The 12,012-nt window shown below is 36.6% G+C and overlaps 1 protein-coding gene across 3 annotated transcripts in view; it reads left to right on the top strand.

The window, feature by feature from the left end:
- The first annotated feature begins 1,740 nt into the window (after positions 1–1,740).
- SYBU (syntabulin) overlaps positions 1,741–12,012 on the top strand; it is a 95,511-nt gene continuing 85,239 nt past the window's right edge. Inside the window, exons 1-2 of one of the 3 annotated variants that reach the window (XM_074201215.1) lie at positions 1,741–1,939; positions 3,670–3,871. In XM_074201215.1, the coding sequence (XP_074057316.1) occupies positions 1,916–1,939; positions 3,670–3,871 (226 nt within the window). In that variant the 5' untranslated portion in view covers positions 1,741–1,915. The other 2 variants (XM_074201214.1, XM_074201213.1) reach the window with 2 other exon arrangements.

Here is a 12,012-nt window from a genome sequence, read left to right as displayed (position 1 = left end):
AGGCCTCAGTTTTCTCTTCCAATCCCAATAAGGGGATTAGATGAGATGATCTCTAAAGTCTTTTCCAGGTCCAAATTCATGATCTTATTGTCAAAATTCATTATGCTTCTCCTTAACCACACATCAGGAAACCCAAATAAATGGGACAGTAGAGACATTGCTAAAGGTTAGTCATAAGAGATTAGACAGGGCAGTTCTCTTTTCCCCTTTCTCCCTTTTCTCTATATGTTTCTGCCTCTAATGCCTTAATTGAGCTTTTAATTGAAAAAATGGGGAGAAACATAATTATTCTTGAAAAAAATAAAAAGATTGAATGCTTCAATGGACACAAGGAAGTTAAAGATCAAAAAACCATGTGTGCCTACCATCTATCTGTGACAAAAATCACCTGAAACTCTCAATTCATTTGCTAAAACAAGTATAAGCAAGTCCATCCATGATAATGATAGTAATAATCATCATCATCCTGAAATTTGGTAAGAATGGAAAATTTACACCTCTCTCCACATACAAACCTACCCCTCCTACCCTATCCCACTGTCAGTTGTGGAAAAAGAATTTATAATAAGAAAATTCCACTGTAACTAAACCATTAAATGGTCCACAGAACTTCATTCAGTATTTCATATCTCCCTTGTTTTTCATTTAGTGAACCTTTAGACATTGTCTTGGAAAGGGAGTTGACATCGTTTTAACCTTACCTCACTTTATCCACCTTTTACAAAACGTTTAAACCAAAGTGCTGAACTAGTTTGACAGTTTAAATTGATGCAGAAGAGAAGGCCTGGGCCTTGTCAATGTTGTAGACTACATAACTGTAGACTTGAATGGGATAGGCCATCTAGCCTGGCCCTTCAGTTAGCCCTGTTTTCTCATCCCTAGAAACAACTAGCACTTCAGGAAACATGACCAAGGATCCTAGAACCATTAGATTCAAAAGAGATTTGTGGGGAGAAGGGAACTGAGCTGTTGTCAAGCCTGCCTGCCGCACAGATTTGGGTGGGAGCAAGTATTTAGGCAGGAAAAGATTCCTTACCCTCTTTTTGGATGAAGAGATCACCCAAAGTGAATAAACAGTAAAAGCAGAGAGATGGGAGAGGAAGAAAAAAGGCAGTAGAGAAGAGGGACGAGATTGGGGAGAAGCTAGAAAGGGGGAGGGAGAAGGAGGAGCACAGAGCAGAGGAGGGAGGGTAGGAACGATGTGAAGGGAGAGAGAAGAGAGCGTTTTCATCTCTCCCTTTCCACACTGCAACTAGGAGTGTTGCTGCAGCATTGATCTTGCCCCTCCTCCTCTCACCCATCTTTCTGCCTCTTCCCAAAAAAGAAATACTGAGAGACGCGAGGGATAGAGAATAACACTTCTTCCGAGGAGCTACTCCTCTCCATCACGCCTCCCATTTCAACTTGGGCACCGGCCCCAGCGGGAGAGAGGCAGCCCTGGCAGCCTGCTGCTGCTGCTGCTGCTGCTGCTGCTGCTGCCAAACGCCCCTGTCTGGCAGGGCGCGGGGCTGAGGAGTGGAGGAAGTTCCTTGCCCTGTGGGCAGCTCCGCGGAGCCCGGGCTCTGCCAGGTGGGGCCGGCTCCCCGCTGCCCGGGGCGTGCCGGGTCCGGGTCCGCAGGCGGCCGCGGGGACAGCAACTGCGGGAGGAGCCTGGGCGCTCCCGGGCGGCGGCGGTGGTGGCAGCGGTGGCACCACGTGTCCGACTCGGGGCGGGCAAGCGGGGGTAGGCGCGGGCTGGGCGCTCAGTCACTGGCAGGGGTGCCAGACCAGCGGCGGCATCGCCGCCAATCCTCCCCGCCGCAGCCTCAGCTGAAGACCGGCTCCCCTTGTCAGTCTCCTCCTCTCTGATGTCCTCAGGTGTCTCTTCCTCGGCGACAGAGCTGTAGGAGCCAGGACGAGCTGTGCCAGCGGCGGGATGGGGCCCCTCCGGGAGACCAAGGTAGGAGGTATCCGAGGCGGCAGGGAGTGGGCAAAGAGCCAGGGGGTCACCTGGCAGGGCAGATGGGAGGGGGCCCAGGTGAGGCCCTGCAGAGTAAGAGGCGGAGTCTGGGGAAGGGGCGGATAGGGAAGGTGAGCGGCAGTGAGCAATGATCAGAGATGAGAGGCAATAGGCTTCAAGAGAGGAATGAAGAAAGTCTATTTTCAGGTGTTGAAACTTGAGGTAAGGCCAGGTAGGGACAGGAAGAGATTTGGGGCTTGACATTCGAAAAGTCTCATAGCATTGAGGAAGATTTGTTGGTGACCCAAAATAAGAGGTTTTTCAAAGCCCTATTACTCATTGTAATGGTTTGTAGGAATATCTCTCTGGCTGAATATAAGATACCAGATAGATAAAATACCGGGGAATAAGGATTAAGAACATTATTGACAGTTCACGTTCACAGAGTGTGCTAGGCATCCTGCAGAATGCAAACATTTGATTGTCAAGCTGATATGGAGGCCTGATCCAGAGACTACAGTCTCAGAAGTGGGTGATTTGGCACAGTATGGGATGGCATGCGTAGGAGGGATCAGGAGCTTATTGAGGACTGGGACTTTCCTTTGAATTCCGACTTTGTATAAAGCTCCCAAGGCTGCCCCTTGTTTATCTTGGCATTGACCCTAGTAAGCCCATGTTGGAAATGAGCAGGAGGTCATGTTGTGAAATGCTGTTGATTTCCTAATCTGATTTATTTATTTTTACCTTTCAGTGCAATGGTTGAAGGAAATCAGTGGAGTTTTCCCTTAAAAAAAATCTTTATAGGACCATAGGACCAGAGATGGTTACAGGAATTTTGTACAAATGAAGCTCCAGAAATATGGAACACTTGAAAATAGGCTATCTCATAAGTAACTGGGGGAGAATCCAGCTGGTGCCTAGGCAACCCCAAATGGGGACAGTGCTCCCAAATGCCCCAGTCTAGTTATGGTCCTGTTTAGGTTGTGAAGCTTTTATAATTGATATTTTTGAGTCATCTGTAGCTATGTATTTGGTCCAGTTAGGAAAGAAAGCAGAGGTTAAATTCACTTCTCAAGAGCATAATATGAAGAAAATAATCCTAAACCTGAGATGAAAAAATAGAATAATCTCCCTGGGTATTGGATTTTTGTTTTGTTTTGTTCTCATCTTGGCCCAGAGCCTTGAGTACTAGGATATTAATGAATAATTGAAAGACTAGCCAGAAGAAGGGGGATTTGAAAGATAATGTTGCATTATAGATCAGGTGAGGGAGGCGAGTTGGTGGGGGGGGGGGGCATAGCAGTTTGGGAAAATATGTGGAGAGAAAATTGAGAAGAGAGAAAGCAGATGACATAGTTAAGGCAAGACAAGCAAATGAGAGAAAAGTAAAATGATAAAGCAGTGTAAAGAGTATAGGAAGTGGGAAAAGCTTGTATGTCATATAAATGACAGGGGAGAAAGGCATAAAGTAGAATATCTTCTTAGCAAGATATAATGGAAATATTCCACATGAACAATTAGTAGGGATAGTTGGTTGTTGGGAATAACTGGTTGTTGAGGTTGGAATAAGTTGAAGTTGATGCTTTTCTTGAATAACTGATATAAGAAGCAATAATTTCCTTCTTCAGATGATTCCTTGTTCAGAAATGTCACTTTTCAAAAGGGTCAAGATCTCTCTGGGGGGAAACCATCTTCTTTTTGTTTTCATTTTTATATCCAATTTTGAGAAGGCACACAGAGGGCAGCATCATGAGAAGGAGATTTCCCGAAGCCGTATTCCCCGTTTGATCCTTCGGCCTCATCTACCCCAGCAGCAGCAAAAAGTGTCTCCAGCATCTGAATCTCCCTTCTCTGAAGAGGAGAGCAGAGAATTCAATCCCAGCAGCTCTGGACGTTCTGCAAGAACTATTAGTAGCAACAGCTTCTGCTCAGGTACTCATATAATTTTTGATTACACCCTACTAAAGCAAATATATGTACAATAAACACAGACTGAATGAACTATGAATTGGCTTAAGATACCAACTCCCATTTTCCCCTGGAATTCTGCTTTTGCTTTAATATGAATTTCTGTCCTTGACAATATACTTTGGAATTTTAAAGTATTTTATTGTTTCTTCTATAAATACTTGAACAAATGCTATCCTATTCCTAGGAATCATGTTAGCTAGAAATCCCTATAATTTTGTGTGCTCCAAAAATTTATGAAAACCCAAAATCCACATTCATTGTGGCCAAGATTCTAGAAGGAGACATATTATGACATATGTTAATGTTAAACCTAATGAAGAAAGTGTTTGGGTTTGTTTCTTTTTTCAAGGCAATGGATTAATCTCATTGACTTGCCCAAGGTCACATGGCTAGGCAATTCTTGAGTGTCTGAGGTCTGATTTGAACTCAGGTCCTCCTGACTCCAGGGCCAAGGTTCTATCCACTGTGCCACCTAGATGCTCCAGAAAGTGGTTTTGATCATTATGAAAGCAACTTGAAGTTATTGTATCATAGATGCCTGATGAATCATTGTTGAATAGAGTATGATACAGGGGAAATAATGTTAAGATTTGGAGTCAGAGACCCTGTTTGCAAATCTTGACTCTGTGACTTACAACCTGTATGATGTTAAAAAAAAAAAAGTCACTCTCTCTGGTGCTCACTTTCCTCACTTACAAGGTGAGCAAATTGGTGATATATATATATATATATATATATATATATACATACTCAGGTCCCTTCCATTTCTGAGTCTATAATTTCATGATTTCATTTCTACTCGAGAAGTATCCTAAGGACTATGTCATCTTTTTAGAGAAAGACTATACTGTATAAGAAATGAAGGAGTAACTTCTATATGGTCCACCTTTGTGGTTTAAGAGGAATATTTCATTGCAATTCATTTATTAGAACTTGAGAAAACTGAATTAAGAAGATGAACCTCTATCAAGAAGTCAGATGAATCAGTACTATACACCTAAAGCACAGCCTTAATTAAACAGGATTCAAAATACACTTCAAATAAGTACTTATTAAGCACTTACTTTATTTTCAAGGCACCATAATAGTCATCAAAAAATGAAAGATCCAGTCTCTGTCCAATAGAAACTTAAGATAAGTAAGGGAGATAAGTAAAATAACTGACATACAAATGAGAGCATAATAAAGATATGTAAAAGAGGCAAACCAAATGGTGGAAGAGATCCAGAGGAGAGAGAATGGAAAAGTCTATTCCATTCATAATAATGTCTTGGATTCATTTAAATTTGCAAAATACTTTTTAGAAATTAGGTTTCATGTGATCCTCACAATCACCCTAAAGGATAGGTATTATTATTTATATCCACTTTACTGCTCACAAAATAATAACTGTAACATAGATTTGATCTTGAATGAATTTTAGTGGTCATCTAGTTCAAACCCCTCAATTTACAAATAAAGTAACTGTCTCAGAGAGTTTTAGAGACTTTTCCCAGTGATACAGAGCTACTATAGGATTGAGGCACGATGAGGACCCAGGTCTTGCTAATTTCAGGGTCAGAATTCTGTCCTGTGTGGCAAGTTAACTACCTCTCTCCTGACCTCCTGACCTTAATGTGTCCCTCTTTCAAATCCACACTGTTTTTGATTATGCAAAAAAGGCTATTCTTTGCTTCATTTCTTTCTTACCTATATTAATCTCAGAGAAAACCCTTGACCTCCAAGTTTGATTTTTTTGTACTAGCTTAAAATGAACATTCTTTCCTCTGAATGGGCATTGCCTCAGTTTAACTAATAAACTGATAAAGATCTTAGCTCAAAAAGGCACTGCCTCCACAGCACTGTTTCTAGCTGTTCTGACTCACATCTGGCTGCTGGACCCAGATTGGTTCCAGAGGGGAAAAGGAGGCTGGTGACTTTACACAGCACCCCCTCATTTAAATCCAATTCATTTGCAAGTCCTGGCTTTACCTCCCTGACATCATGTTCTTCTTCAAGAAAAGAACAACAGCAACCATATATATTCATATAATGAAAATAATCTAAAAGAAGTTTTGGTGGGAGATTTTACTGGTATAGCATTACATTGATATCACAAGAATTATCTGTTTCTTTCTCAGCTCTTCATTAAAAAAAAGAATATACTTTATTTTCCTAGCTATTTAAGGTATGCTAATTGAGCATCTTCAGATTCTCTGCTTCATCCTAAAAATATTTACTTACTGAAGATTACTTTTCTTACTGGAATATGTCTGAAGTGAACTCAAATGGATAACCTAATCACTTGACATGATGTTCCCACAGTAGGAAGGAGAAAACAAGTTTCCTGGGGACCTGGGTAGTATTTACAAAATGCTATTGTTTACTTTAGCTGTGTTTGGTCTTCAGCATTCTGATTGTGTGAGAAAGAACTCTAGCATCAGTTTTCCAAATTGGCCGAATGGGCCCTCCTTTACTATGCATTTGTTCACATGACTAAATCACTGGAGTGAAATTTAAATTTATTCATGATATATACTCCAAATAAGTTAATTTCTCTAGGTTAGACTTCAGTTCTACATTCAATTTGAAAAAGTCAGCTATGTTTTCAATTTTAAAAAAGGCAAATCCATAAAATGGCAAATATTGTTCATGAATTACTCTATCCCAAGATTCATTTCCAGAATTGTCATTCACTACTTATGAATCTGTCTTCCACTTACATTATAATGTTGTACAGAAAAGTCAAAAGGAGAAATTGATCCTTTTATTATTAACTTGCTGAAAATGGAGTGACAGGAGATTCACAAATTCACTTCTTCATCTTTGGCCTTGCCTCTGAAGTCTTTATCAAATTTTGCCTAATGTCTCCAAACAGGATTATTGCCTATCTTTGGGCCCCATTCTGTCTGTATCTCTCACATTGATTCCCCAATTATGTATATTTCTTGTTCCATTTTCCTGTTACCACTCCTCATTTGACCCAAGAAGACTTCTAGTACTTTTCTTACTAAAATTGGCAGAAGCAGAGCATCCTGGGTTATTATTAATATAATAATAATGCTTAAGGAGGTCAGATGGTACACAGAAAGTAAATGGGTTGAGTGCAATGAAGAGCTGCAGGCAGTGAAATAGAAAATATAAAACATATTCACAGCAAAGGGAAAAAACAGTAGCTTTTTTAAAAAATTCCTTCAACCTCAGCATAGGAAGATAAAAAATGACCTCATCACCCAATCATAATAGTTGTCAGAAAATATGGTACATAAAAATGAGTATAGCAGTCACTACTAATGAAATAATAATATTACAATTTACAATTACATTGTCCCATAACTTAGTCTATATTTTAGGATGCACCATGCTTATTCTACACTGACTTTTCTAATTTGCAAATCATTGTATTCACTAATAAAAAGCAAAAAGACATGGTTATGTTAGAGGATTTGGGGGAGTTGGGGGTTATATAGCAGTCTTTTTACCTGTTTTCTCCTCTGATTTGGAAGCAAGCCATTGTTTCCAAAACCACAATGTATGTGTATACATATATATTTTATTTCTAAAGCCTACTTTGATAGTGAGACTAAGTGTGCAAGCATGCCCTTATGTGGAAGTGCTGAGATCACAGTGAACTTCCATATTGGTGGAAAGTACCATTCCTAAATATTTAGCTATAGAAATATGTTGCTTAATAATAATAAGGGTTCCAGAAGAGTAGCCTACAGAATTCTTTCTTATATTTCTGTCAATGAGAGTCACTGTCAAAGATAGTACCTAACCCAAAGAGATTTTTTTAGCCTTATCCATATATCATATACTTAAATTGATTTCTTTGTTTTCTCTGTGCTACCTACTCCTCACTCCATTTTTCTTCTTTCCCTATTGCATTCTTCATGCTTGAAAAAGGTTGTCTGGTTATCTTCTTTCCTGAGTTCTATATCATCCTCACCTCTATTTTTTGCTTTTTTCCCCTAAACTATTTTCTAAGTTACTTCTAAACTCATTCTGTGTGTATTCCTAAAGAGTTTTCTTTTGTAAAAGGCTTAAGTGTACAAGTAGATCCTTGTTCATTCCTTTATTTAAAAATGTATTTTAAAAAATGAACTCAAAAAAATAAAACAGGAAATTCCAAAACAGAGGAAATTACAGATCCATTAAGGTACAACTTGCTATTCCTTTCATATATACAATAAAGTTATCTTGTAACTTTTTTCCCCTCCCCATGCCCCTTTGAGATGACTGCCATTAGACACACATCTATATGTGTATATATTCATGCTTTAGATTTATATTGTTATAGTTATATAAAAACATGTCTTTTTTCTGGTTTCAAACAGCATATTTCTTCATATGTAATTACTTTGGATTTTTTTTACACTAGAATGACTTGTTTGCTTGAAGCTGTTCTTAAAACAATACTGCTGCTACTTTTATAATATTCTCTTGGTTCTGCTCATTTTACTCCATTATTTCAAGGAAGTTTCTTCATGCTTTTCTTAGTTCATCAAACTCATCATTTCTTTCAGCATTGTAGAAATCCATCACATTCATAAACCACAAGTTTAACCATTCCCCAAGTGAGGGGAGAAAAATGTATTATCCATACTACTATTTATGAGTTCTTTCTCTGGATGCAGACAGAATGTTCCTTCAAAGGTCCTTTATAGCTAATTTGGGTATTTGTTATGGTCAAAAGTCTTCATAATTCAAAGTTATTCTTAAAACAATAATGCTGTTACTATACAACATTCTCTTAGTTCTGCTCATTTTGCTCATTGAGATCATTGAAATCATCATTTCATACAGAACCCTAGTCTCCCATGGCAATCATAAACCACAATAATTCCACAATTGAGGGGAATCCATATAATTTCCTGTTCTTTCGCCACCACAAAGAAAACTGCTATAAAATTTTAGAGCATATAGGTTACTTTCCATTCTCCATAATCATCTTGGGAAACAGACCTAATAGTAGAATTACTTGGTCTAAGGTACAGACAATTTAATAACTCTTTGGGCATAATTCCAAATTGCTCTCCAAAATGGCTGAATGGGATCACAATTCTGCCAACAGTGAAGTAGTGTCCCATTTTTTTCAAATCCTCTCCAAAATTTGTTGCTTTCCCCTTCAATCATTTAGATCTAAAATGACATCTTAAAGTTGCTTTAATTTTCATTTCTCTAATCAATAATGCTTTAGAGTATTTTTCATAGGAATATAGATTATTTTGATTTACCAAAAACCATTAGCAAGCATTATTTGTTATAGGGATAAGCTACAAGCCTTCCCAGTAAGATTAGGTGTGAAACAAGGATGCCCACTAGTCACTAGTAATATTCAATATTGTTTTGGAAATCCTGAAAATAGCAATAAGAAGAAAAATAAATAGGAGGAATCAGAATGAGCAACGAGGTAATAAAAACTATCTCTTTTTGCAGATGTCAAGATGATAGAGTTGGAAAATTCTAAAGACAACTAAAAAGTTAATTGAAATAATGATTTCAGCAAAGTAACAGCATATAAAGCAAACCCATATAAATCATCATAACCAATAGCATCCTGAAGAAAGAGATAGCTGGAGATATCCATTTAAAATAATTCTAAACAGAATAAAATCTGGCAATACACCTACTAAATCAAACCCAGAATCTAAAAGAACAAAACCATAAAAAAATTTTGCACAAAATAAAATCAGATTGAAATAAGTGGATAAATATTGTTCATGGGTAGGCAGGGTCAATATAATAAAAATGCCAATTTTACCAAAATAAATTTATAAATTCAATGTCATCTCAAATAAATTACTTTAAAAAATATTTTATGGAGCTATGAAAAATAATAACAAAATTCTTTTGGAAGAACAAAAAGTCAAGAGTTTCAAAGGAACAAACTGGGAATAAAATTGTAAAGGAAGGAGGTTTATCAGTACCAAACCTTAAATGATATTATCAGACAGTAATTATCAAAACCATCTGGAACCGACTAAGTAATGGAAAGGTAGATCAGTGGAACAGAACAAATATGCAATCTACAACAAAAAAAACAATTATAGTAACCCAGAGTTTGACAAGTGTATAGACTTAAGTTTAGGGGATAAGAATTCATTATTTGGTAAAAATTGTTGGAAAATTTTTGGGAAGTATGGCATAAATTAGACATAAAAATAGTATCTTACAGTTTACCAAGATAAAATCAAAATGAATACATGTCCTAAATAAATATAAAGGGAAATACTACATGAAAACTTGAAGAACATGAAACATTCTACCTTTCAAACTTGTGGATAGGTGAACAATTTATGAACAAAAAAGATAGCATTGTGAGAGATGTAAAAGGGATCATTTTGATTACATTAAATTAAAAAAGGGTTTGTACGAATAAATCAAATGTAGCCAAGAAGAGGAGGAAAGTAAAAAACTTGGGAAAATTTTATAGGCAGTTTCAAAGCTAAAAGCCTCAAATCTCAGATATTATAAAGAATGTTGTCAAATATCTAAGAGTACAAGTCATTCCACTTATGATAAATGTTCAAAGGATATGAACAATCAGTTTTAGGAAATCAAAACAATTTATGACTATATAAAAAGTACTTGCAACCATTTTTTTAGAAAAAATGCAAATTTGGGGTCGCTAGGTGGCACAGTGTATAGAGCACCAGCCTTGGAGTCAGGAGGACCTGAGTTCAAATGCGACCTCAGACACTTAAGCTATGTGGCCTTGTGCAAGTCACTTAACCCCATTGTCTTGCAAAAACCTTAAAAATGCAAATTAAAGCAACCTTGAGCTATAATTATACACTTACCAGTTTGGCTAAAATGATAGAAGGAAATGATCAATGTTGGATAGATTTTGGAAAAACTGAAATACTATTTCATTTTTGGTGGATCTGTGAGTTGATCCAATCATTTTGGAGATTTGGGATTTTCTACATCTATTGATATTATCAAAAGAGTTATGTTAATAGATTTCCTTATACTGTTGTAACCTTTTAGCTAGTATTTTATTTAGAACTTTTGCATTCATTATCAAAATTGGCCTATAATTTTCTTTCTGTTTTTACTTTTCCTGGTATCATATTTAAGTATCAGTATCATATTTGTTTAATAAAAGGAGTTTGAAAGACCCCCTCTTTGCCTATTATTCCGAACAATTTATTTAATATTGGAATGAGTTGATTTTAAAAATTTGATAGAATTCATTTGAAATCCATATAGCCCTGCTATAAATTCATCTAGTCTTTTTTCTTGGTAAGTTCATTTATGGTCTGTTTAATTTCTTTTTTCTAAAATGGGTCTATTTAGATATTCTATTTCCCATTCTGTAAACTAAGCACTTTGTATTTTTGTAAATGTTTTTCCATTTCACTTAATTTGTTAAATTTATTGGCACATAATTGGGCAAAAGAACTCCTTATAATTGCTTTGATTTCATCTTCATTAGTGGTACATTCACTCTTTTTATTTGATACTATTAATTTGATTTTCTTCTCTTTCTTTTTAATCATATTAACCAATGATTTATCTAAAGCAGAGATGTCTGAATTGCAGGCTGACCCACAGGGCGATTTTATGTGGCCTGCCTGTGGGTTTACTAAATGTTTTAGTAAATGAAGTCATAATTCCTGCAGAGCTCTAAAATGGGAAATCAAAAAATATGTCTATTGCTTCAATAAAAACTTTTAAAAGTAGGGTATTGATTTTTTTTTCATAATACCACTTTCTGGTTTTATTCAGCTCACCCTCAATCTTTGTTTTAAACTAAGCAATTAAAAAATAAAATAAGAAAATAAACTAAGCAATTACAAATGACAAGCTTAAGAAAATGGTTTGCATTTTCACATATATAAAAAGGAAATGTAATTATTGAATCCATTGTAATTGGTCTTTGATGTTACTTTTTCTCTCTCCTGGATCTCATATGTCAACAGTCTGTCAATTCATTGGAAGTCTTTTTTTTTTCAATTAAGATTATACTTAACTTTTCTGGGTAAATAATTTTTGGCTAAAATCCCAGTTCTTTTGCTCCTTGATATATAGCATTCTAAGACCTGCAGTCCTTAAATGTAGCAGATTCTAGGTCTTCTTTTATACTTCTAATTGTGGCTATGTAGTATATGATTTGT

This window comes from Macrotis lagotis, chromosome X (genome assembly GCF_037893015.1).
Source record: "Macrotis lagotis isolate mMagLag1 chromosome X, bilby.v1.9.chrom.fasta, whole genome shotgun sequence".
Lineage (NCBI taxonomy): Eukaryota > Metazoa > Chordata > Mammalia > Peramelemorphia > Peramelidae > Macrotis > Macrotis lagotis.
The sequence above is the reverse complement of the archived record's forward strand: the minus strand, read 5'-3'. Positions and strand labels throughout refer to the sequence as shown.